Below are 27,187 nucleotides of genomic sequence, written 5' to 3'. Positions count from 1 at the left end.
TGGATTTGCCAGCCAATGTCAAAAATTATATCCATAACAAAGAATAATCCAGCTAACAATATTACATCCTTATTGTATTTTGTTATAGGGTAATTGCCAAGGTACATCCACTGGAATTATCACAATATTATAGACGTTTTATAAGTCCTATCCAAATCTTGAGTCACTCACATTTTTTAGTTCGAGAATTAATTTTTAGTTAAAATTAAGCCATAAAATAATTATATTAAAGATAAAATACTTCACTAGGTAATTAATCTACTATAATTTTTGCATGGTATTTAACCTCAGTTTCTTTTGAAAACCCTGTTAAATTATGTACTCGATAAATGTATGGTTTTAAGAATTTTAGATTAGTCCATCTTGATATACTTTAGTTATTCCCAGAACAAGTCAGTCAATCTTATTGTAAAAGACTGCAATGTATATTTTTGTAGGTATAAATTTTATAGCCAAAAAATTATTTCTTTCTTATATACTAATGATTTTGTAGTGTATTGTTTGAGTGTATAGTCATACTGAATATTTTTTGGAAAAGAAATAAACAATGTTACAATTCCTAGTGACCAGTCCACATTAAAAATTATTAAATACGTTATTAGACATCATGTAGTCAGAATTGAGTAAATTTTATTATGAGCTCTGCTTGAAAATAACAATCTTTAAAAACTTCTGTCTGTTTCTTATTGTTTTTAGTGTATTTTTATATAATAAGTTTCACATATACATCTGACTGTATCTTTGGTCTAGGATACCTTTGGAAACAAATGCCTAAGAGTTTTAGGATTAGAGTAGAAGGTAATCTGACTTGGTTTCCCAAAATATGTTTTCACTTTGGTCATGACTTAGACTGATTCGTAATTATTAGCTATATACTATACACAGTTCTACCTACAATTAAAAAATAAAAATTCCAGATACCATTAATTCAACACATGTTTATTGTTAATCTGTTGAATCACAGAAATTGGTGCCAGGCACGGAAGGAAATCAAACAACAACATTTATAGAGAACAGTTGCAGCTTAGTATGCCATATCACATTTGTTTTTTCAGCACCACAGCTTTTTATTCCCATTTTGTTGAGGAGGGGAACAGAAGTAGAAAGTTTATGCAATTCCCCCAAATTCACTAAGCCAGTGGTGGACCCACAATTGTCGGTCCAGTTTTCCTGACTTCAAGTCCCACGTGTTTCTCAAATGTAACACACTCCACATGAATACTCTGATATTTCTTAATCAGAGATGGAAATTGGGGCTATATGATTAATCTAATTATCTCTCTACATTTTTCTTCATGTTAACAATATAAATCACTATAAAAACTTGAAACATGGAAGGGATCCTGTTTCCTATCCATTCTTCTTAATTTTAAAAGATCTGGAGGAATAATATCATTTATTAATGGAAAAAATGAAATCAGACAAAAGCCCTGGGATACGAAGACATTTCCAAAATGCCAAAACATTGTCATGTTTTCTGAATCTGTACATAGCTATAAAATTGTCAATGAAAGAATTATTCACCATGTTTCCATTTTTTTCTCCCATATCTCTTAGTATCTGTCGTTCATACTCTTGCCTGTCAGCTATTTATATTGGAGCCAGGATGTTCGCTAGTCTTGTGGAGCCAGCAAATTTCTGTCTGCAATGAAAAAAGCTTCTCTTTTTAGATTGTCATTTTTCTTTTGACTACCTTTCTTTGAGTTTTACTTCATTTAGGCTCAAGGGAAAACTGAAATAAAGTCATCTTTTTAAATGTTAAGTGTACATTTCATGTCTGGGGTCCTTGAGCCACTAAAGTTACAATAACAACAATATTTCCACTAAGAGAAAACTGGTTGGTTTTTGACCCTGTCTCTAACAGAATTAGTATTGGTTGATTCAGAAACCCAGTCTTCTGAAGACACACACCTTCTGTTAGAGTTTGAGTTGAACATGTTCTGCCCTAATGCATGAAGTATGATCACCTTTGTTTTAATAGGAGATACCCTGAAGTTACTTTTGCAAGTCTTGGCTCTCTAGGAGTAAGGGGCTTCTGTATATTATCCCTGACGAGTGGTTATTTTTTAAAACAAGTAATTAAATTAGGACAGTAGTTTATTTGGTAAGAAAAAGAGTTATAAAAATCGTAAAGGATCAAGTTCCAACAGATAGAAGACCCTAGGAGAATATGAGAGATTAATATAGATTAATGGTTCTTTTTTCATTCGGAGAAAGAGAGAAAGAACAGGTAAGGGATACATAGGGCACTTCAACTCTATTTTTTATTGATTAAAATGTATGTCATTAAAATATGATGAAAAGTTAACATTTATAAATTCTAGAGAATGCATACATGGGCATTTGTTAAACTACCCTTTGCTCTTCTGTAGTTTTGAAATTTTCATTGAAAAGGAAGGAAGGGAGGGAGGGAGGGAGGGAGAGATAAGCAAATAATTCATTATTGTTATATTTTTCTCTGAATGGCAAAAGGTAAGAGAGAATTATTTTTATTCTGAAAAATCAGAGGAAGACTGGTATAACAATAATGTAAAACCAATGAGATTAATTTGTAAATGAGCAAAAAAACAGGAAGAGTAACTGGAAAAACTACAAAATAAGTACATTTTAAAAATCTTGGAAACGTATTATGAACATTGTGGCTTGTAAAGAGGTTGGACAGGTTATAAGTTTTGTTTGTTTTTTCGGTTTTATCCTTTAACTCGATTTATGTCTGGCCCTTACTTAGAGATTTTCATTTAGGAGATTAAGTTGCACCTGTGAACTGGCATCAAGGAAATTAGAGCATTAGAGCATTCCACTTGAGTATCTATTTTATCATCTTAGCAGCTACTTCAACGTTTGTCTTTTTCACACTTAAGGCAAAAGAAACTTCCGTGACTGGGAATGGCTTTCAAATATTTGAGGACAGTAATATCAAAGAGAGATGCTTTGCGTATAAAATGGGGAAGGGAACCCCCAACAACTCCGCACTAGGAAGGTGATTATGTCTTGTCTTATTAACTAATCCTTTGGTGGAAAGGATTTGCCTCGAGGACATTTTATAAGCCCTCATTTCACACCCTCATCGTAATGATCATTTTCTCACTCAGCTGTCCAACTGCTGAGATGCTTTGCACGAGACAACAACTTGACTCTGATGAGGAGCTTAATTTTCCTTTATTTTTATTTTTCATTTTAGATAATAGGTCTTCATAATAGAGAGCTAACAGCTTTGCTCAATAATTCTCCATCAGCAATTTTTAACATGCTCAATAAATGTATTTTGATCTAAAATAACATCCTGGACACGCATTTAAAAAATCACAGACTTTATAATTATTAAAAGTTAATTCACACTTATAGAAATTTTGAGAGTTTGGAAAATATAGACGTGCTTGAAACTAAAAGTTACTCATAATCCTACAACTCATCTTTCTGTTAATATTTTTATATGTATTCTTATAGTTTCCCCCCACGTGTATATATTCATGAAATAGCAGGGATTTGTTTTTCTGTGTACACAGTTGGGATTATTAAAATTTTTTATAAGATGGTTTTATCATTGTGCATATATTTGAAAAACAACCTGTTTTTAGGTTTCTAATGAACACTTTGGTCACCAAATATTGAGCAGAAACGGAGTAGTGGGCTGTCAGGAAAATTCTTAGAGTGTGATGGAAGTATATTAAAAATAGTCATTTCTAAACATACAAAACATTATTACAGTGTCAATTCGCTCCATAAACCCCTGCAAAGTTAAAGTTGCAGGACATGGTTAAGCTCGTTATTACAAACTCTGTGTGATATTAATGATGTATCTAAATATACTCTGAGGAAATGGGGAACTAATGTTTATTGAGCACCTACTGTGTGTCAGGTAGAGTGCTGAATAGTTTGCAACGATTGTCTCATTCCTATATGGCATTTATAGGGTGAAGAATGAGGTGTCTAGTGTCTGTACCCATGAAGTGGGAAAGAGATAATGTAGGTTCAAATTCTTGAAATTCAAGGAAGGAAAAGACAGAGGGTTGGTTCTGATCAGAGATATTTAAATTCACTGTTGAGTCAAGGTAAACTGCATAAGTCCTCTATTTTCTCCTTGTTTTGAGTATGGAGGCACAGCCTTAGTGAGTATTAAAATTTTATCTTCTGTTGGGTAGATTTTTGCCTTATAAGACTGCAGTGAAGTTTATTTCTCATAAAAGTTATCCTAGGGCTTCCCTGGTGGCACAGTGGTTGAGAGTCTGCCTGCCGATGCGGAGGACGCGGGTTCGTGCCCCGGTCCAGGAAGATCCCACATGCCGCGGAGCGGCTGGGCCCGTGAGCCATGGCCGCTGAGCCTGCGCGTCCGGAGCCTGTGCTCCGCAATGGGAGAGGCCGCAGCGGTGAGAGGCCCGCGTACCGCCAAAAAAAAAAAAAAAAAAGTTATCCTAGCCTCTGTTGTATTGGGATTGCTCCACGCATGTCATTGCTTACCGTCAAGAAGTCTCTCTGCCTTCTTCTGATCTATAGGTAATAGAAGACACCTCCGGAATACACTTCCCTAAAGCTATAATCGGATATGCAATGGGCTCACTTCACAAGTCATCTCAATGCAAACTGGCAAGTCATTTACTCCAGTTACAGGAAATGCAAATTTGATCCGGTGTGTGACAAGTTGAAAGCTCTATTTTGTTGCCCATGTTGTAGAAATAGCTTGCTGTTTGCACATGGTTTTGGATAAATTTTTCACTAGGAAGTGACTTAAGGTGGCCATAGACATAATGGTGCTCTTATGTTTGTGACTGCCCTAAGTAATGTCTCCTCTACCTTACTAGGGAGAAATGTAACAAAATCACTATGTGTTCACTGGGCTAAGGCCTTTGTTAGGTGGACATTGGTAGGATATTTCTTTACGTGAATGTTTGTCTTAATTAAAGTTAACTTCTGCCCAACAACAGCTGGGGGTACTTAGAATAATTTCCTTTGTTAACATCTTACTTTTAGTCTTTAACTGTCTCTTTGGATTCTTACAGGAGAACTCTGTTGTGGAGTGGTTTTTAAGAGCACAGGATCTGAGTTAGCTGGTAGAGGATATGAATTCTAGCTTGAAGTACTAGGCATGATACTTTGGGTAAGGGACTTAACTTGTCTAGGCCTCGTTTTCTCCACCAGTAAAATGAGAATAATAATCATCCCCAATTTATGGGGTTGTTAGGAATGTTAAGGCAAAGCATATGGAATTCTCAGCACAATGTCTTACTCAAGGAATGAAGTCCTTAATAATCCTGTCAAGTGGGTGAGGTAAATATGAAGGAGAAAGACATCTAGAAGTTAAGTAAAATGCTTGGCCTAAGGCCACATAGTTGCAGAACTGGAGTCAGATCAGCCATTCCCATTTCAGTCTTCATTTCAAGACTGCTTGGCTTTCTTAATTAAACACATATGTGCATATGCAGCTGTTGATTCTTAAATGTGATGTTTCATCAACAAATGTAATTATGGAGCATACACATTGCAACAGACTAGTCATGAGGCAATGCAGCTCTAAAAATGGGGCTTATCTACACCCACACGTGGGAGCACAGACAAGCCTGCATCTACATTCAGAATGTGCTTGTCTCAAAGGAAACCTTGGACTCTTGGATCATATTTTGCTTCCAGTTATGATTCTGTCATAACTTGGGCATTTACTCAGAGCTTCAGCTTCTTCATTAGTAAAATAATGGCACCTGCCTTGTAGCGTTATTAAGATTAATCAAGACGCAGTGGAAATCCTTAGGACTGAAGCTGGCACAGAATAAATTCCTGATAAATGTTAGCTAATATCTTTACTGTTGCCCTTGCTGATGGTGGAGGTACCAGTGGCGTTTATAGAGAGTCAGTTGGGGAAGACTTCAAGTCTTTCCTGACCAGCCAATTAAAATGGCTATCTTATTTTCTTCATAGCTCTTGTGGCTATCCGACCTAATCTTTCTTACTTACTGTCAGTTCCCTGCCACTAGAATTACGTTCCACAGAGAAGGGAACCCAGGACAATGCTGGACACATAGCAAGTGTCCCACTAACAGTCTGTAGGTGAATTAATGAAAGGACGAAAGATGAGAGCAATAGGAAAGAGGAGGGGGGAAGTAACCTATGGGAGCAAAGAGGGAGGGAATGGCCTGTTTTCCTGATTTCTCACATGAATTTCTGAGTCCATCCATCATCAAACAGCATTTGTTAAAAAGGAGCAGCTGCCCAAAGGAAGTCAGCTTAAGAAATCACGAGTAATTTTGATAGAACACAGACAGTTTTTAAGTGTCTTTCTCCTCACTCGGGATAAGTATAACTTGTGTCAACATACTTGGCTTTGATCTGAGTTCATGTCAACTTCCATCCCTCAAACCTCCAAGGCTTTTACAGGCCTGTCAACGAGATCCCATTTTCCAGTATCCTAATTCCCCCCCATATTGGAGTTCAGAGTTTCAGTTCATCAACTTCAGTGCAGATGCCTTTAAAGATCTTGTCTGTGTGCACGAGAAGCCTGCCAGATGCTTATGGGCATTAAATGAATTAATACGTATATGCAAAACAATTACATTAATGAGTGGCACACAGCAACCGCATCATAAATGTTCCCTATTGTTGTTTTTATTATTGTCATCATTATCCATTCATTCAAAAAGGATTTACAGAGTAACTTAGGTGCCTACAGATGCTCTAGACTCAAGATATTCAAAGGTAGACTAAACAGATGGGGTATCTGACTTCATGGAGCTTATGATGTAGTGGAGAATTCAGAAGATGAACTTGGGCAGACTAGTGAATGACTGAGCTACCCAGATGGGTGGCTGTAGTCTACACTCTTGCTGGGGACAGGCCCCCATCTGCCTTGTTTCACACTGTTGCTCCAGTACCTTCTGAAGGGCATAGTAGGCACGCAGTTCATGTTGGAAGACTAAATAACTGCATGAGTGAATTTCTGAGACGGGGCCCAGTTGAAGGTGGGTGTTACAGGTTCAGGCTTTAGGCTGTGTGGGCACCTAAGATGTGAGCTCTACAGTTTGTGAACTCTGTGTTTATGTGGCAAAGTCTGGCTTAGAGTGCATGTGGGTGGATGTGGAGAAGAGGATGAGGTTGTGAGAGTGTGTACCAGCACGAATAAAACCTGTGTGTGTGTCAGCTAACAGGAACAGCAAAGTCTTTGGTTGTCCATTTTTGAGGTAAATCTGGACCCTTGTGTGAGGTCAAGGGTACAGTTCTGGCCTCAGTAAGTGAGGTATCAGCCAGGGGGCTGTGCTATGAAGACAGGGTATGAAGAGTATTTTGCAAGGCAAGTCTGATCTGTCGTGTAATTGTGTGTGATGCAAATTAAGGGTGGATAAAAAGCAAAATCTAGGGTGGTAGATATGAAGTAAGAATGGGTTGAAATGTGTGAGTCAGTTACAGGTTTTTGTGATTGTCAGTGAAGTAAGCTGGTCTGTCTGTATGGCTCTGTAAACCAATAATTCAGGAGTTCATTATGTGAGGGTGCAGGTTTGTGAGGCAGATTCTAGAACTGGGAGCAATTGTGAGACAATTCTAAGATTAGGATGAGACAGGTCTGGGATTGTGAGTCTGGTAAATCTGAGTTTGTGCGTGTGTGTTGCTCTAAATCAGGAAGGACTTGGCTTTTAAATCAACCCACCTGAGCCAACAAGGTTTCTTTTACCTTAGTAGGGCAGAGAGACTTGTGTTTGGAAGGCCAACTCCGGAGTGAGTGTGTGTAAAGCAGTTTGTGCACACGTGTGAGTGAGGCGAGTTCTTGAGTGTGAATCTGAGGGTTGCTGGGCGAGCGGGAAGCGTGCGTGTGTGTGCGCGCGCGCGCGCGCCAAATTGGATTTCTCCTTTGGATGGGCGGCGGGGAAGCGTGATCGCGGGAGGCCACACGTTAGGGTCTGGGCGCGCAGGAGGTGCGGCCGGCAGGGCGGGCGAGGCGGGCGAGCAGAACACGCCGCCGCTCCGGCCCCCGCGCCGCGCTCGCTGGCTCGGGGCTCGCAGGGGACTGGCAGGAACCGGAGCAGCACTGCCGCCTCTGGCGCGAAGGCTCAGGCGCCTCCTCCCGCCCCAATCACTGTGGCTCGGCGCACGCTGCCGGCGGCTGCCCTTTCCGCCTCTCGGGAAGAGGACCCGTGGGCCACTGTCGCGATCCAACCATGGCCTCCGGCCGCAGAGGCTGGGACAGCTCCCACGAAGACGATCTGCCCGTGTACTTGGCCAGGCCGGGCACCACCGACCAGGTCCCGCGGCAGAAGTACGGCGGCATGTTCTGCAACGTGGAGGGCGCCTTCGAGAGCAAGACGCTGGATTTCGATGCCCTGAGCGTGGGGCAGCGGGGCGCGAAGACTCCCCGGAGCAGCCAGGGCAGCGCCCGAGGCTCGGGGAGCAGATCCGGCGCCGAGGGGGACACACCGCGCCGGGGCCAAGGCCGAGAGGAGAGCCGGGAGCCCGCGCCCGCGTCGCCCGCTCCCGCTGGGGTGGAGATCCGGAGCGCCACGGGCAAGGAGGTTTTGCAGAACCTCGGCCCCAAGGACAAGGTAGGTGGGCCCGGATCTCCTCTCCGCCTGCCCTCGTTCCCTTCCCAGCCCGGGGCGCCATGGCCCAGGCGCAACTTTCTCCTGCTCACTTTGCAAGGGGATGGAGGACTAGGGGGAGGAAAAGGGCATCCTCCTCTGAGTGCAGCGAGCCCTCCTGGCCCGGATGTGGAGTATTCGCGCGTGTCTTCAACTGTAGCATCTTAGTGCGCGCGGGACGGGGTGCGTGGGTCCCCTCGCCTCCCTGCCGCATCCCCGGGCCATCGGTTCTGTGTGGGTGTGTCAGCCCGGCCAGCCCAGGAGTGCTGAGTGATTTCCAGCCCTTCTCTAGGTCTGAGTACCCATCAGCACAATTGTCTTGGTCTCCCCTCTGACTCTAGATTAAATCTCAACCCAGGTCACCAGGGCAGAGGGCAGACTGGTCCTGGGAAAATGGGGTCATCTCCATAGTACCCGGATGAAAGTACAGGGTGGGCGGTCTCCCCTCTCACTCTTCCGACATCAGCTCTGTCCCTGAAACTTTTGAGTGTGGAGCCACTAAACACCCAAAACCCCATGCCTCTCTTCTGTCCTATATCGACATTTCACATCTGTGTTTGTAAAAAGTATATTTGTGTAGGTAGCTTGGCACAAGACTGAGGATCCAGCTGTCTTTGGAAGAGTATTGTATTTTTTGAAAAATAGGCGAGAGGATTAAGGGTACACATTAAACTAGAGCGGGCTGCAAGTTCCCTGCTGCTTTTCCTTGTGCCAAAGCCAATTTCTTGTATGTGTGTTTTTTAGAAACTCATGTCACACTGAGCTGACTTAAGATATGGCACTGAAACCCAGCTTGCCCTGATTTATTTGTTTATTTCATAGAAAATCAGGACCATAGTTCAGTAAATTCAGGGCCTGAGCAGAGTTGGAGTATTCAGAGTTCAAACGGACTCTTTTGAGTTGGGGAACAATAGTAATCAGATACCTCACCCTTGTCTAGATAATGGCTGCAAAATCCAGCTGCATATATTATACTGCACAAATACTGTTATGAATAATAACCTGAAATGGAAATGTTTGCCTGAGAACAATTACAGTTAACGCTAACCCAAGTTTTAGATGTTTTTCCATTAAAATGCAGCGAGCCAGTGAAAGGACAGGACTTCTCTGCACTGCATGATTTTTGGAAGTTTAAAAATAATAAAGCTTTAAGTATTAATAGTGGGAAAGAAAGTACCGAAATTAGTACTGTTTTAAGGTGCCTTTGGGGAACAATGTCATTGTGCCTTGGAATCACTTATTTAGTTTGTGATTTTCACATCATCCTTAGTATACAGGATTTCTCTAGGCCTTGCTCAAATACCCTTTTAGGAAGATCTTCTGATCTTTTGGAAAGGGTTTGGCTGATTTCTAAACTGAAGAATGGCCCTAGGGAAAGGTTATTGCCTCTCTTCAGGTCTGACTTTGATCAGTATTGAAATGTTCCCTTCCTGACTCTAAGGGGTGGGAGAGGTGATGGAAAAGGTCGGTAACAATTGCCCTGAGTCAGTGCTATTCCCTTTGCTGGAACACCCCTGATGTAAGCCAGATAATATGCCTGGTGTGCAAGATTTAAGAATGGTAACTAGAGAAAGGGAAAATGTTCCTCTTTTAAACCCAACAAGTCTTTCGTTTTCCTTCCTTTTGCAAACCCTGTACTTTTGCCTCTTAATTGAAAAATAATAATATAACCAGGATTTCTAGCGCTACATGGTTATTTCTAAGTTTGGGTTTGCTGTCAGCTTCATCCAGACCATGTTATTATCTCTAATTTGGTTGAATCACACTCTTAGAAGAGACAGCAGAGGTTATCTACTTCTGAACTTGATTAGCTCCTTGAGGATAGGGATCGGGTGTTTGGATTTATCTTTGTGGCTGAAATGCCTGGCACATTGGAGGTGCTGGATAAAAGTTTGATAAAACCCCCTTAATGAAGCCATCTCTTTTGCTACTTAGGTACAAAATCATCATCTGGCCTCTGTTTAAATACTGCCATTTTCAGGGAGCTCACTTCTTCATGAAGCAATTTTGGATGACTTTACGTTAAAAAAATTAAATAAGCCCAAGCCTACCACTGGTAGTTTCTACAAACTATTCTTATTTCTGACCACTGGATATATAAGAATAACTATGTTTCCTTATTCTGAGATATCTTAATCATTTTAGGCATGTGTATCTGTCAGAAAAGGTGGGGTAATGCCACAGTAACAAACAGTCCCCAAATCTCAGTGGCTTAATTAAACAATAACTGTTTTCTGCTCCTGCTCCTTGTCTGTGATGGATCTGCAGGGCCACTCTGTTCATTATTGCTCCTCAGAGACCTAGACTGATGGAGGTCCCATGTCCTCACATCCATGGTGGGAAAAGCACTTGGTAAATTGCTCACAGACTCTTAAACTCCCACCCTGAAGTCATGAGCATGACTTATGCTCATATTTCATGGGCCAGAGCAGATCATCAGTCCATGCCCAACTTCGAAAGAACTGAGAAAGTACAATCTTACTGGGATCCTGTAAGATAGAGGTTAGAAATATTTGGGAAATAGCTTTAAGATCTCTCCCAGATCTGGGGTGCATTAGTGGGATGAAAACTGGCTCAACCCTTACAAATTATGTGACCATAAATGTGTAACTTATTCTCTGTGCCTTAGTTTTTCTCTTTTGCAAAATGCAGATAACAGTGACTACTTTGCGTATGGTGCTCAATACATGTTATTTACTGTTACTCATTGATTTTTACTGCCTTTTATATGTTTTAGAGCAATTATCACATTCTTCCTAAAATTCTCTTTTGTAGCCTTATTATTCCTAGCTTCCTCAGCTCTGCCTTGTATGAGCCTTTTATCACTTGGATATCCTTTAAAGGTTATACTGTATTTTGTAAGTATTCTTTTGAAAATATAGTGCCCAGAACTGAACACAGTGTTCTAGATGGGATATGGCCATGGCAAAATGCATTAGGCTAGTTACTTTCCGTGATTTATACACAACATATGTTTCTGTAGTAAAGATTACACATAATAATTCATTAATCCATGTCCTACTGTTGTCTCCATAATAAACTGCATGTCATTCAGCCTTCAGAAACTTTTCCACATAAGCCAGGATATCTTCATACTATGTTGGTACCGTTGAACTTAAAACAAAACCAAAAGGAAAAAAATATTTTAACTGCAGGATTTTATTTTTTCCCTCTGTAATATTCATCACCATTTTGCTCATTTTTCTATTATAATGATAATTTTGAAGCTTAATTCTATAGTACAATATCCCTTACTCCAGTTTTGGACTATCTGCAGATTTGATAATAAATATCTCTTTTTGAGCACTTTCTATGTGCCTGACATCTCTATCTCTGTCTCTTTATCTGTGTCTTTTCCGGACATGTTACTGTAATGCAAGGCAAGGACGGACCTTCCCACTACATATACCTTAGAAACCATCTCCATCTCCCTCCCTCCATTATTCAGAATTCTTGGAGCTCAGTTGCTCAGTCTTTGAGAACAGTTGCTGCAAAATCCTTATTCTTCCAAGCTGATTTTGAAGCTATAGAAAGAGGTTTTTAAAATATCATGATAAAATTAAAATATGCTTTGTCTCTAGCATACCTAGTTATTAATTCCCACCTGAAGGAAATGAGTTTAGTTAATAAAAGAATAAATTATGAAAAGGTTAAATAACAAAAGTGTTTGGCAGAATAAAAATGTAAAAAATGTCACTGAGTTATACTCCAAATGCCATGTTCCAGGTTTGAGGTATCACTGGCTGTTTCTATTGTGGTTCTGGATCTATTTGTAAACACCTTATTAAATTATGTATTTACATTTTTCTCATGATAGGCATTCATATTGCCAAACTCTTCCACACAACTTTTTGTTTATGATTTTTGACAGTCAGTACATAAAAAAGCAATTCTAAGTGAAAAGTAAATATTTTTTCACCATTTGTCAAGATGGTTTCCATGCATGCAAAAAGGAAATCACTTCTACCAGTGAGGAAATTACTAAAGGGAGGAGAATTATGATATATAGTCTGCCAAGAGCAAATGATTCTGCAGACTCTGTCATCCAGTGAAAACAAAGTGAAGACATTATGATTATGTGGGTGTACTGATAACTCCCTTTCGGGAACTGGGGGTCATTTCTAGTTCCCTGCCTTTCACGTGGGCCACTTTTGTGCAAGATTTTTCCCTATGATGTCAGCAGGGCTTTGGGGTCTAGGAGGAGAGAATTTGAAACAAATGAGCTGTGCCTCTTACCTTTTACCATTTGTCTTTGTTGTCCTGGGTGATGGTTTTCAAAATGATTCAGAGAAATTGAAGTCTTCCTCCTTAAGCTACACAAAGGAAGACAGCTGGCAATAGAATTCTAGGCCTATAAAGGCCTCTCTAGTCATCCAAATAGAAACCCTGTAGTGTAAATGAATTTTACAAGGCTGCTCGGACAAAGTAAAGTTTGCACTCAGGCTGGGAAAAAAAAGTTCTTACTTACCTGGCCCTCAGGCCACACTTGAATCTGGGAGTACATTTACTCAGCCAAACTTGGATGTGTTTGAAACCATTCAGAACTTTAGTTTAGTCTGACAGTAGGCATTTGAGGGATATAAAAAATGTGCCTTCTAAGTAATGCTGCGATTGGCAGAGTTCCCTCAAAGTAATGGGCCCTGGAGACAAGGTTTTGCTGATGGCTCTTGTAAGTAATGTTTTAGAAGCCAGAGGATGGTCTGTGATACTTTTCTGTGAGTGATTTCTATAGCTGATTCTCTTTATGATTAGTTTCCAGTAATCAAATAATGTTCCTGTGAGACAGTGGATAAAGCTTCCTAGGAAGAGGAAATCTGGCGGAGGGGAATGGAATCCTTGAATGCAAGTTCAGCCCTTCTTTTGCAAGAGGAGGCAGAGGTCTATTTGGGTGTGTAAGCACTTTAAAAAAACTAAACTTTCAGGAAAATGTCATGTTAAAATTTATCTGTACTCTTAACGTGCACTCACATGGCATTCAAAAAATAGTTCAACTCCATCAAAAAAACAGTGAGATGAGGCAGAAAAAAAAGACAACTGGGTAAAGCATTAGCTTCCTTTAACCAGCTAGCTATACAATTTAGGCAAGTTATCTCCCTTCTCTCTGAGTTTTAATTTCCTCCTTTCTAAAATGAAGGGGCTGGACCAGTGGTCTATAAACTTTTCTGATTGTGTACCTTTATGCAAAAATTTTTTGAGCATGCTCTTTTTCTATATATGTGTATATATATGTATATATACATATATGTACACACATGTGCATATATATAAATTATATATACAAATAATATATTAATATCTTATGACATTATTAGATACAAAGAAAAAGTACAAACTAAAAAAGAAGAGATATCATCATAAATATAAATCCTGATATTTTTTTCTTGTACCCTGGTGGCTCATCTTGCCCTCCCAGTTGGGTGAGTGCTTGTAAGTCTATGATCTTTGGAACAAAGCCATAGCAGTCAGTGGTTCTAATATCAATATAATAGTCATTAATGAGTTCACTGTCAGCCTGAGTCCTTCAGGGACATATCGTCTTTTATGGACCAGTATCTAAGAGACAAGTTCCAAACCATTGAAGGCTTGTGATGAGGCTGCAGGCCAGGTGATGGCTAGTGCTCAGTGTACTCTTTATAAATATGTGTCTGGGGTTGGGCCACTGGGGCGTGGATAACAAGGGTCACCATAAATATGATGAGGAGTCCCCAAGTCTCCCTTCATGCACTAATTTTCTCTTTTCTCATTGATTCAAAAACATTTACTAAGCACCAGCCATGTAGATGAGCAATCAAAGACTAATGTTAGAGGAACAAAGGTGAACCAAATAGATACACGTTAGGAAAATATAAACTGCCTTTTGTCACAATCTTTCAGAGAAAACTGCCATTAACACAAGAGTGTATTTTCTTTACTCCAATATAAAAGTGGGAACATGCGGTATTATCTGTTTTTAAAAAGTTTTTTTTAACCACTTTTTAAAACATTTAATAAACTTTATTTCTGAGAGCAGGTTTAGCTTCATTGCAAAATTGGGTGGAAAGTACAGAGATTTCCCATATTTCTCCTGTGCCCACTCTTGCATAGCCTCCTCCATTATCAGCTTCCCCCACCAGAGTGGTATATTTTTTGCAATTGATGGACCTATTGACACATTCTCATCACCCAAAGTCCATAGTTTACATTAGGGTTCACTCCTGGTGTTGTGCATTCTGTGGGTTTTGACAAATATATAGTGACATGTATCCATTAGTACACAGTATCATACAGGGTATTTTCACTGCTCCAAAAATCCTTTGTGTTCCGCCTGTTCATCCCTCCCCTTCCTCTAACCCCTGACAATTATAAATATTTTTACTGTTTCTATAGTTTTGCCTTTTCCAGAATGTCATACAGTTAGAATCATATAATATCTAACCTTTGCAATTGCTTTCTTTTACTCAGTAATATGCATTTAAATTTCTTCTGTGTCCTTTCATGGCTTGATAGCACATTTCTTTTTAGCACTGAATATTCCGTTGTCTAGATTAACTACAGTTTATTTATCCATTCACTTACTGAAGGACATTTTAGCTGTGTCCAGGTTTTGGCAATTAGGACTTAAAGCTGTTGTAAACATTCATTTGCAGCTTTTTGTGTGGACATAATTGTTTTTTCTCTTTTATTTATTTATTATTTATTTTTAAAAATAGATCTTTATTGGAGTATAATTACTCTGCAATACTGTGTTAGTTTCTGTTGTACACCCAAGTGAATCAGCCATATGCATACATATATCCCCATGTCCCCTCCCTCTTGAGCCACCCTCCCACCTTCTGTTGTACACCCAAGTGAATCAGCCATATGCATACATATATCCCCATGTCCCCTCCCTCTTGAGCCTCCCTCCCACCCTCCCTATCCCACCCCTCTAGGTCGTCGCAAAGCACCGAGCCGATCTCCCTGTGCTATGCGGCTGCTTCCCACCAGCCAACTATTGTACATTTGGTAGTGTATATATGTCAATGCTACTCTCACTTTGCCCCAGCTTCTCCCTCCCCCGCCTGTGTCCTCAAGTCCATTCTCTTGGACATAAATTTTTAGTTCATTTGAGTAAGTTGAGTGTGATTGCTGGATCATATGATGAGTATGTTTAGTTTTGTAAGAAATCTCCAAAGCAGAAGAAGTAAGAAGTCTTCCAAAGTAGCTGTACCATTTTGTATTCCCACCAGCAATGAATGAGAATTCCTTTTGCTCCACATCCTCGCCAGCATTTGGTGTTATCGCTATTTTGGATTTTCGCCATTCTAATAGGCGTGTAGTAGTATGTCATTGTTGCTTTAATTTGCAATTCCCTAATGACGTGCAATGCTGAACATGTTTTTATATGCTTACTTGTCTTCTGTATATCTTCATCTTGTGAGGTGTCTGTTCAGGTCTTTTGCCCATTTTTAAATTGGGTTGTTCATTTTATTATTGTTTATTGTTTTAAGAGGTCTTTGTATTTTTTGGATAAGAATCCTTTATCTCATGTGTCTCTTGCAAGTATTTTCTCCCAGTCTGTGGCTTCTAATGCTCTTAACATTTTCTCTTGTGGGGCAGAAGTTTTAAAATTTTAATCAAGTCTAGCCTACCCATTATTTCTTTCATGGATTGTACCTTTGTTGTTGTATCTAAAAAGTCATTGTCATACCCAAGGTTATCTAGGTTTTCTTCTATCTGATTTTCTAGAGGTTTAGAATTTTGCATTTTATTGATACATTTAGGTTTGTGATCCTTTTTTTTTTTTTTGTGGTACACGGGCCTCTCACTGTTGTGTCCTCTCCCGTTGTGGAGCACAGGCTCCAGATGCACAGGCTCAGTGGCCATGGCTCACGGGCCCAGCCGCTCTGCGGCATGTGGGATCTTCCCGGACCGGGGCATGAACCCGTGTCCCCTGCATCAGCAGGCGGATTCTCAACCACTGCGCCACCAGGGAAGCCCTGTGATCCATTTTGAGTTAAATTTTGTAAAGGGTATGGGATCTGTGCCTACATTCATTTTGTTGCATGTGGATGACCAGTTGTTCCAGCACCATTTGTTGAAAAAGACTCTCTTTGCTCCATTGTATACCCTTTGTTCCTTTGTCCAAGATCAGTTGCCTGTATTTATATGGGTCTATTTGTAGGTTCTCTATTCTGATCCATTAATCTATTTCTTTATCCCTTTGCCAAAACCACTCTGTCTTGATTACTGTAAGTGTTGAAGTTGGATAATGTCAGTTCCTTAGAGTTTCTCACCATTAAGTGTTCAGATTGTCCATTTCTTCTTGTGTGAGTTTTAGGGGATTGTGTCTTTCAAGGAATTAGTCCATTTCATCTGGGTTATAAAAATTATGGGTGTAGAGTATTTCATAATATTCCCTTATCCTTTTAGTGTACATGGGATCTATAGTGATGTCCCCTCTTTTATTTTTGATATAAATAATTTATGTCTTCTATTTTTTCCTTAATTATCCTGCCTAGATGCTTATCAATTTTATTGATCTTTTTGAAAAATCAGCTTTTGGTTTAATTTTCTCTATTGCTTTTTTTTTTTGATTTAGTTGATTTATGTTCTAATTTTTATTCTTTCTTCTTACTTTGGATCTAATTTGTCTTTCTTTTCTAGTTTCTTAATATGGAAACTTACACTATTGATTTTAGATCTTTCTTCTTTTCTAATATATGCATTCAGTGTTATAAATTTCCCTCTAAGCAGTGCTTTAATTGCATCCCATGGATTTTGATATGTTGTATTTTCACTTTTATTTAGCTCAAAATATTTTAAAATTTCTTTTGAGATTTCTGCTTTGACCCGTGTGTTACTTAGAAGGGTATTGTTTAATATCCAATTATTTTGGGGATTTTCCAGCTGTCTTTCTCTTATTGATTTCTAGTTTAATTCTGTTGTGGTCTGAAAGTAAATGTTATATGATTTCTATTCTCTTAAATTTGTTAAAGTATGTTTTATAGCCCAGAATGTGGTATATCTTGGTGAATATTCTGTGTGAGCCTGAGAAGAATGTATAGTCTGCTGTTGTTGGACGAAATAGTCTGTAGCTATCAGTTATATCTAGTTTATTGATCGTCCTGTTGAGTTCAACCATGTCTTTATTGATTTTCTGCCTGCTGGATTTGTCCATTTTGGATAGAGGAGTGTTAAAATCTCTAAGTATAACAGTGGATTTATCTATTTCTCCTGGCAGTTCTATTAGATTTTGCCTCACATACTTTGATGCTCTGATTTTAGGCATGTATACATTAAAAATTGTTATGCCTTCCTGTAGCATTGACCCCTTTATCATTATGTAGTGCCCTTCTTTATACCTGATAACTTTCCTTCTTTGAAGTCTGCTCTGAAATTAATACAGCTACTCCTGCTTTCTTTTAATTAGTATTAGCATGGTATGTTTTTCTCCATTCATCTACTTTTAGTTTATATGTGTCTTTATATCTAAAGTTGATTTCTTGTAGACAGCGTATAGCTGGGTTGTGTTTTTTGATCAACTCTGACAATCTGTCTTTTAATTGGTGCATTTAGACCATTCACATTCAAAATGATTATTGATATAGTTGGGTTAATATTTACTGTATTTGTTAGTGTTTTCTACTTGTTGTCCTTGTTCTTTGTTCTTATTTTTGTCTTCCATTCTTTTTTGCCTTTTATGATTTTAATTGAGCATTTTATGTGATTCCATTTTCTCTGTTTTCTTCGCATATCAGTTATACTTCTTTTTTACTTTTCTTATTGGTTGCACTAGAGTTTGCAATATACATTTACAACTAACCCAAGTCTACTTTTCAAATAACACTGTACTGCTTCACAGGTAGTACAAGTACCATATAGTAACCAAATATTCTCATTTCTTCCCACCTGTTCCTTGTGTCATTGCTGATATTCATTTCACTTATATATAAGCATAAATAAATAAATAAATAAATAAATAAATAAAGGAATACATTTTTGCTATTATTATTTTGAACAAATTGTTGCATATTAGATCAATTAAAAATAAAAATTTTTATTTTGTCTTCACTTGTTCCTTCTCCTGTGCTCTTCCTATCTTTATGTAGATCCAAATATCTGAGCTATATCATTTTCCTTCTCTTCGAAGAACTTCTCTGAACATTTCTTACAAGGCAGATCGATTGCCGACAAATTCCCTCAATTTTCGTTTGTCTGAGAAAGTCTTTACTTCTCCTTCACTTTTGAAGGATGTTTTGCAAGTTCAGATTTCTAGTCTGTTTTTTTTCCTCTCTCAGTACTTTAAGTATTTTACTCCATTCTCTTCTTGCTTGCATCATTTCTGAGAAGTCAGATGCAATACTTATCTTTGCTCCTCTGTAGGTAAGGTGTTTTTACCCCCTCTGGCTTCTTTCAAGATTTTTTTATCTCTGATTTAATTAAATTTGAATATGATATGCCTAGGTGTAGTTTTTTCATTTGTTTGCTTTGTTTTTTTGGCTTACCATTTTGTGAGCTTCCTGGATCTGTGGTTTGGTGTCTGACATTAATTTGGGGGAAATTCTCAGTCATTATTGCTTTAAATATTGCTTCTGTTTCTTTCTTCTCCTTCTGGTATTCCCATTATGTACATGTTATACCTTATGTAGTTGTCCCAAAGTTCCTGGATATTCTCTTCTGTTTTTTTTTTTCTTTTTCAGTCTTTCTCCTCTTTCCTCAGTTTTGGAAGTTTCTGTGGTTATAACCTCAAATTCAGAGTTCAGGTTTTCCTCAGTTGTATCTAATCTACTAAAGAGCCCATCAAATACATTTTTTATTTCTGTTATAGTGTTTTTGTTCTCTAGCAATTTTTTTTTATTCTTTGTTAGAATTTCCATCTCTCTCCTTATATTATATCTCTGTTCTTGCATGTTGTCTACCTTTTTCATTGACACCCTTAACATATTAATCATACTTTTTCCAAATTCCTTGTCGATAATTCCAGCATTCCTGACATATGACTCTGTTTCTAATGCTTATTCAATCTCTTCAAACTGTGGGGTATTTTTCTGTTGGTTTATTTTGCTTTTAGTATGCCTTGTTATTTATTATTATTTAAAAATATTTATTTATTTATTTGGCTGTGCTGGGTCTTAGTTGCGGCACGCAGGATCTTTGTTGCAGCGTGCGTGATCTTTAGTTGCAGCATGCAAACTCTTAGTTGTGGCATGTGGGATCTAGTTCCCTGACCAGGGATCAAACCGGGGCCCCCTGCATTGGGAGCATGGAGCCTTAGCCAAAGGATCACCAGGGAAGTCCCTGCCTTGTTATTTTTTTTTTGAAAACTGGACATAATGTACTGGGTAAAAGGAACTACAATAAATAGAGCTTTACTAATGTGGTGGTAAGATGTGGATGTAGGGGAAGCATTCTGTAGTGCTATGATTAGGTCTCAGTCTTTTGGTGAACCTGTGCCTCTGAACTGTGAACTTCACCAATTTCACAGTCCTTCCCTGCCACCTATTAGGTGGGACAGGATGGCTGGAGGGGGCTGGAGTTGTGTATTTTCTTTCTACCACACAGGAGGCTGGAGGTGGCTAGTGCTGGGTATTTCTTCCTCTGCCTCAGGGAGGTTAGGCTCTGATTAATTAGTTACTTCTGAAGGCAGGCCTTGTTAAGAAGAACAGAATGCTCTGGTGTATTTCAAAAGGGTTCTTTTTCTCCTCCCCTTGCCAGAAGCAGCAGGGGATTTTTCTCTGATTTTTCACTCTGAGGACCAAGGAAAGCTCTTGGAGGTAACAGTCACAGAACTGTGAGGGTTCTCTGCTAACTGCATAACTGGGTCCCCTGGAGTTTTTAACTCTCAGAGTTGTCCACGCTGAGCCTCCAGCAATTCATCAATCCCAGTTCAGGTTTTCCTACCTTGGCACTGGTTCCCTTGGTAGTGTTTGCTTCTGATTTTCTGTTCAGGTAAGTTGTGATTCTGTATTCACCTGTTTTCTCCAGTTTGGAGGGCAGTGGTTTTCCCTTTGTCCTCACCTTAAGAGTTGTTTGTGTGTTAGTTTGCTCAGCATTTTCCTTGTCAGGATGGAGTGGCAACTTCTTAGCTCCTTACATGTTGGATCTGAGACCCTAAACTATTTTTTTAAACTTAAGTTATTATGGCGTCTTTACAGAGCATCAAAGATTTTCTAAAATATAACTTATAATAGCAGTATAGTACTCTACTGAGAGGCATCACATATTTAATCACTTATGCCTTTTAATTGGACATTTATGTTTTTGTTTTCAGTTTTGACTTCATTTTTACTTTCTCTTCTTTTGCTACTGCAAATAAGGAAGTGGTAGACCTCCTTCTAGCTAAAACTTTTTGCATATTCACTTCATTACCATTTGTCAGTGGAAAATTCCTAGAAGTGGACACCTGTGGTGTGGTCATTTTTCAGTTGCAGGAACACTTGAGTATGGAATGGTTGTTTCCTATGTGAAACTTCACGGGCAGGATTCTGCAGTGTATAAAGCCAGGAAAGTATTTTGTGTAAATTGTGTAAGAAAGACGGGTACAGTCTGGGCCAAATTGCTCAATAGCAGATGAGATTAAGGGGACACAAAGCCAGGTAAATGGGGACAAAGTAAAAGACATGGGAAGAAGAAGATTTTAAATCTTAGCTGGAGATAAAAATATGGACAGGAAGAAAATTAAAGTTGTAAAAGGAGATCCACTAAAAAATAGAATTTTTCTCTACCAAAGTAGTTCCCACCAAAATCTATTGTTATTTTACTTTTCCTTGAGTTTAGGGCACAAATATGAGGTTCAAGGTGTGTTCTAATGCAAAGATCCATTTATGGAATACTAATTTATGCAAGGTACTACTGTCTTTAATCCTCACAATAACTCTACAAAATAAGTATTAATAGCTACGTAGTCTGGGAGAGAAACTGAATCTCAGAGAGGTTACTTGACTTCCTGTAGTCATATAACTAGAAATGGACAAAGTAGGATTTAAGCTCTTAGACTGTCCAACTGCTTTTTATACCACTTTGCTGTTCTCCTAATATGTGGTGGCAGCTAAGAATTAGTTCTGAATGGAGTCAAGCACCTGGCACTGGCTTGGCTAAGAGGATTATCCAGAATAAAATATCTACTGGTGAGACTTTTTGGAGAGTAAGAGGATGGGGCTCTCAGAATCGAAATAGGAAAGCAGAGTTTGGTCAAGTCCAAAAGGTGAGCTCAGTGGCTAAAGCAGAAAATACTGGAAGCTAGGAGGCCCTAGAAAGAGACCAGGAGATAGAGCAAGGGAAGGAAGAAGTAGAGAGGGACTCAAGATAGTTGTCATGAAATGCACCAAATACCTAATAATTATTTTTTTTTAATTTACTTGATTGAAGAATAGTTGATTTACAGTGTTGTGTTAATTTCTGCTGTACAGCAAAATGATTCAGTTATACACATATATATTCTTTTTTATATTATTTTACATTATGGTTTGTCACAGGATATTTAATATAGTTCCCTGTGCTATACAGTAGGACCTTGTTGTTTATCTATTTTCTATGTAATAGTTTGCATCTGCTAATCCCAAACTCCCAGTCCAACTCCCCCCCGCCCACCCCTTTTTCCCCTTGGCAACCACAAGTCTGATCTGATCTCTATGTCTGTGAGTCTGTTTCTGTTTGGTAGAGAAGTTCATTTGTGTCATATTTTAGATTCCACATGTAAGTGATGTCATATGGTATTTGTCTTTCTCTTTCTGACTTACTTCACTTAGTATGATAATTGCTAGTCCATCCATGTTGCTGCAAATGGCATTATTTCATTCTTTCTGATGGCTGAGTAGTATTCCATTGTATATATGTACCACATCTTCTTTATCCATTCCTCTGTTGATAGACATTTAGGTTGTTTCCATGTCATGGCTATTGTGAATAGTGCTGTTATGAACATTGGGGTGCACGTATCTTTTTGAATTATAGTTTTGTCCTGATATATGCCCAGGAGTTGGATTGCTGGATCATATGGCAACTCTATTTTTAGTTTTTTGAGGAACTTTTGTACTGTTTTCCATAGTAGCTGCCCCAATTTACATTCCCACCAACAGTGTAGGAGGGTTCCCTTTTCTCCACACCCTCTCCAGCATTTATTATTTATAGATTTTTTAATGATGGCCATTCTGACTGGTGTGAGGTGATACCTCATTGTTTGTGGTACGCGGGCCTCTCACTGTTGTGTCCTCTCCCGTTGTGGAGCACAGGCTCCAGATGCACAGGCTCAGTGGCCATGGCTCACAGGCCCAGCCGCTCCACGGCATGTGGGATCTTCCCGGACCGGGTCACGAAGCCGTGTCCCCTGCATCGGCAAGTGGATTCTCAACCACTGCGCCACCAGGGAAGCCCTGCCCATTTTTTGATTGGGTGGTTTTGTTGTTGTTGTTGAGTTGTGTGAGCTGTTTGTATATTTTGGAAATTAAGCCCTTGTCAGTTGCTTCGTTTGCAGATATTTTCTTCCAGTCCATAGGTTGTCTTTTCATTTTGTTTGTGGTTTCTTTTGCCGTACAAAAGCTTGTAAGTTTGATTTGGTCCCATTTGTTTATTTTTGTTTTCGCCTAATAATTATTTTTATTGGGTGCTGTGGCTTGCTGGTTGCTTGACCTGATTTAAAGGCACTTGCTAGGGGCAGATAGTATTCAAAGGATCGTGGCAGAGATGGAGCTCAGATCCAGGTCTGCAGGACTCTGGAGCCCACACACCACTATTAATGACAGTCTCTTTTGAGGGCAGAATCACTTGGTTTTTTTCCAAGAAGCTAGACTATGTCCAAAGAGAAAAATGCAGTGCTTACAGGGAGTTGGAAGTGGGCTGGGGAAGGGCTGTTTTCCTCTGACTACATCCTGTCACTTAGATAGAAATAAATAAAGCCAATGAAATGGAAAATTGTATGATAAATGGATACTGAGTAAGAAGGAAGATAATACAGTTGATAAATGATGATATGTCACACAGTTGGTAGTGAGCGAAAACCTTTCCAGAGATACAGTTTTCTTCTACACACCACCAAGGGAGAGTCAGGAAGCCAGTGAGATTACAGGTGGGGAACAGGGAGTTTGAAGTGGGTGGAGGTGATTTGAAATGAAGACAATATCTGGCAATGCTTGCTTTCAGCTAAGTGTCTGCAAATAAAAGTATTAGGTGTCACTCAATTATCTACAATAGGAGTTTGTAAACTTTTTCCGTAAAGATCCAGATAGTAAATAATTTAGGCTTTTCAGGCTATAAGCTATCTGTCCCAACTACTAAACTCTATATAGCAAAGCTGTCCGTAGACAATATGTAAATGAATGGCTGTGGCTGTGTGCCAATAAAATCTTATTTGCAGCATCAGGTGTTGCACTGGATTTGACCCAAGAACAATAGTTTGCTAACCCCTGATCTTGAATATAAGAAAAGGGGCATAGGGGTGTGTGTGTGTGTGTGTGTGTGTGTGTGTGTGTGTGTGTGTGTGTGTGTGTGTGTGTGTGTTGGAATGGCAGAGTGAGTCATGGCAACTTGTCAGTATGAAAAGATGTAGAAATTTGAAGTAGGTATAGGAACTACGCAAGATCATCTAAAAGGCTCGGAAACACCTGTCCCCCTTTCCGGGTGTCTGAGATTGGAGGAGGACATTAAAAAGAAATACATATCTAACCACGAAGAGGAGAACTATGCAAGCTATTTTAAAAGAATGAAATATGAAGTGGAGGCAAGGCTTTGTAAAGAACAGACAGGAGAAAGAGAGAGGGTGAGGAGGATGACCTGGACATGACAGTGAGAAAGAAAGAAAGGAAGTCTGAGCGATTAGGAAGGAGGAGGTCAAGTTTTGCTGGGGTGCTCGAAAAAGGAGAGGTGCGAGGACAGCAGACAGCTTGGAGCTGCAGAGAGGAGAGGGGCCTGTGGAGAAGACCTCCTGGAGATGTTAACAGAAGGTGGTAGTATTAAGTGAACGGGGAGAAGGTTAGGCTCACCCACTCTTTTCTTTTTTTTTTAAATTTCCTTCTGTCTACTTGAACCCAAGCAGAAAGAGAACCACCCTCCTACTCTTAAGACTTGTCAACAGATTAAAAATGGGGAGCTTTGAGAGCTGACATAATGGCTTGTCCAGTAGAAGTGTGATTAGGAATTTTCAGGGAAAGGGTATCCTTGGGCCGGTGTTTATTACCTCTTGGAAGATGTGTGCTCACCATTCAGGAAACCTGACTTAGGGGTCAGAAACTCCGCTGCATTTGGCTCCCCTTGAGGCCTGCAGGCAGTGTCAGTGACTATCCACTCACTGTTTCCTTCACTGATTCTCTCAACCATTTGTGGGTCCAACAGATATTTACTGAGAGTCCACTATGAGCCTCTTCCGGGTCACCAGCAATTGGGGATCTGTCAGGTACTTGAAGGGTTCGTGTGGAAGAGGTGATGGCAGCTTCAAAAAATGAGCGCTCAGAAGCTGGGAGCTGGGCCTGCATCAGGTCAGAGGCGGGCGAGGGGAGGAAATGGATATTCACGAAAAGAGTTCTCTATCACAAGACAGATTTTTCCAACTACACTCAGAGCTAGAAGCTGTTTCGAAGATCATTTTGTCTCTTTCACTTTAGAAATAGGAAAACTGAGAGCTCAAAATGGGAATAAAGATGAAAAATAAAATTTATTGAGTGCTTATAACATGCCAGGCACTGTTTTTTTTAAACAGTAGTAAAATATACATAACAAAATTTATCATTTTTGACCATTTTAAAGTACATTTCAGTGGTAGTAAGTCCATTTACAATGTTGTACAATCATGACCACTATCTAGTTGTAGAACTTTTCCATCACCCCGAGAGGAAACTCTCCACCCATTAAGCAGTTGTTCCCCATGCCTCCCTCCCTCCAGCCCTTGGCAACCACTAATCTGCTTTCTGTCTCTATAGATTTGCCTGTAATGGCCATTTCATATAAATGGAATCATACACTAGGAAGCCCTTTTGTGTCTGGCTTCTTTCACTGAGCATAATGTTTTCAGGGTTCATCCATGTTGTGGCACCCATCAGTACTTTATTCTTTTCTGTGGCAGGATAATATTCTATTGTGTGGATATATTACGTTCGGTTTTTCTATCCACCAGCGAATGGACATTTGGGTCATTTCTGCTTTTTTGGTTGTTGTGAATGGTGCTATGCCAGGCACTTTTTTAAAGCATTTTATGTTTATTAGTTTAATTCCGTTCACAAAAACCTTGGAGGGAAGTTCTCTAATTACATCGATTTTACAAATGAGAAAAAAGAGATTAGGTCACATACCCAAGTCACACACTTACAAGAAGAGGGCTGGGAGGGTGGAGCTAAGACCCAAATTTCCTATCTCCCCGCCCAGTGCTCTTTCCACTCTGCTCACTAGCTCAGCTCTGTGAGGGCAGGACCCGCCACTCACTCCTGGCTGCTCTTCCTTAATGTTCACCACAGTCACATGTGCTCAGTGTATTTGCTATAAACTAGGTGAATTGAACCCCTCTGCTGAATAATACATAGGAAGGTAAGGAAGGACTAGAGATTATTTATAGGAGGTTGCTTTTTATTTTAATATTAAATATAGAGAACACCTGACTCAATAGCAGGACATTGTAAATAATTTATGGCCTATTCATAGGACAGAATACTGTAGAGCCATTAAAAACAATGCTGTGGAAGCATAGAGGCGTGAGAAGGTGTTCCTGGGTTAGTCCCTCCACTCTCTGAAGCAAGTCACCGTCAACAACTTGAGTAGGAAAATAGATTTACAGAGGTTCAGTAACCTGCATGAGCTCAAACAGTTTGCAAAGCCAGAATTCTTTCTGAATCCCCAAACCCACACTCTCAGCCACAATAAAAAAGTAAACAGAAATTTAACAAAATCTTAGCAGTGGGATAGTGGATTAACTTATGTTTTCTTCTATTTCTTCAGAACATTTTTCACATTTGTTTTTACAGTGACCTTGCATTGCTTTTCAAACTGAATAAGAGCTTTGCATTTTCTCTTTCAAAGAAAAGAATCCTGCTTAAATAAACCTCAGAACGTAGTTGATTAAAAAGAAAAGATTAAACCTCTCATGGAAGAAAATATAGGCCACAAGAAAAGTAAAGCACAGTTGCTGGCAAGATACCCTCAGTGGAGGTCTGGTTTTATGGTTGCCTTATCTTCTCAACATTTGGGAACTATTAATGGGTGCTGACCACTCCTTTTCCCTAAATAAGCATTTCTATTTCCCAGTTCCTTGCAAAGCTCTTCTGATGATTAGAGAAAGCAGTTAACAAACCACACGAAATCCTATGCAGTTGTAGCCTGGTCTTGTGTGACATGGTGGAAATTAGAAGTATTCAGTTACTTAAGTTACACCCCTCAATTCTCTAACCTCTATCTAAAATTTTACCTTGCTCTCATTTCTTCTTTTATCAGATTTTTTTTTCCTGTGATGAGAACTTTGAAGATCTACCGTCGTAGAAACTTTCAAATATACAATATAGTGGTGTTAACTGTAGTCCCCATGCCGTCCATTACATCCCGTGACTTACTTATTGTGTAACTGGAGGTTTGTACCTTTTGACGCCCTTTGACCCATTTGCCCTCCCCTGCCTCTGGCCACAGCCGCCAGTTTCTGTGTATCTATGTATTTTTGGTTTTTGTTTTTTTTTTTTAGGATTCCACATATAAGTGAG

The 27,187-nt window shown here is 39.4% G+C and overlaps 1 protein-coding gene across 1 annotated transcript in view; it reads left to right on the top strand.

Moving 5' to 3' along the window:
- The first annotated feature begins 7,981 nt into the window (after positions 1 to 7,981).
- The window catches only part of LOC102984354 (dihydropyrimidinase-related protein 3-like), a 103,785-nt gene continuing 84,579 nt past the window's right edge, over positions 7,982 to 27,187 (top strand). Inside the window, exon 1 of the mRNA XM_055086913.1 lies at positions 7,982 to 8,519. Coding sequence (XP_054942888.1) covers positions 8,139 to 8,519 — 381 coding nt within the window. The 5' untranslated portion in view covers positions 7,982 to 8,138. The remainder of the gene's footprint in view (positions 8,520 to 27,187) is intronic.

Source organism: Physeter macrocephalus, chromosome 8 (assembly GCF_002837175.3).
Source record: "Physeter macrocephalus isolate SW-GA chromosome 8, ASM283717v5, whole genome shotgun sequence".
NCBI lineage: Eukaryota > Metazoa > Chordata > Mammalia > Artiodactyla > Physeteridae > Physeter > Physeter macrocephalus.
The sequence above is the reverse complement of the archived record's forward strand: the minus strand, read 5'-3'. Positions and strand labels throughout refer to the sequence as shown.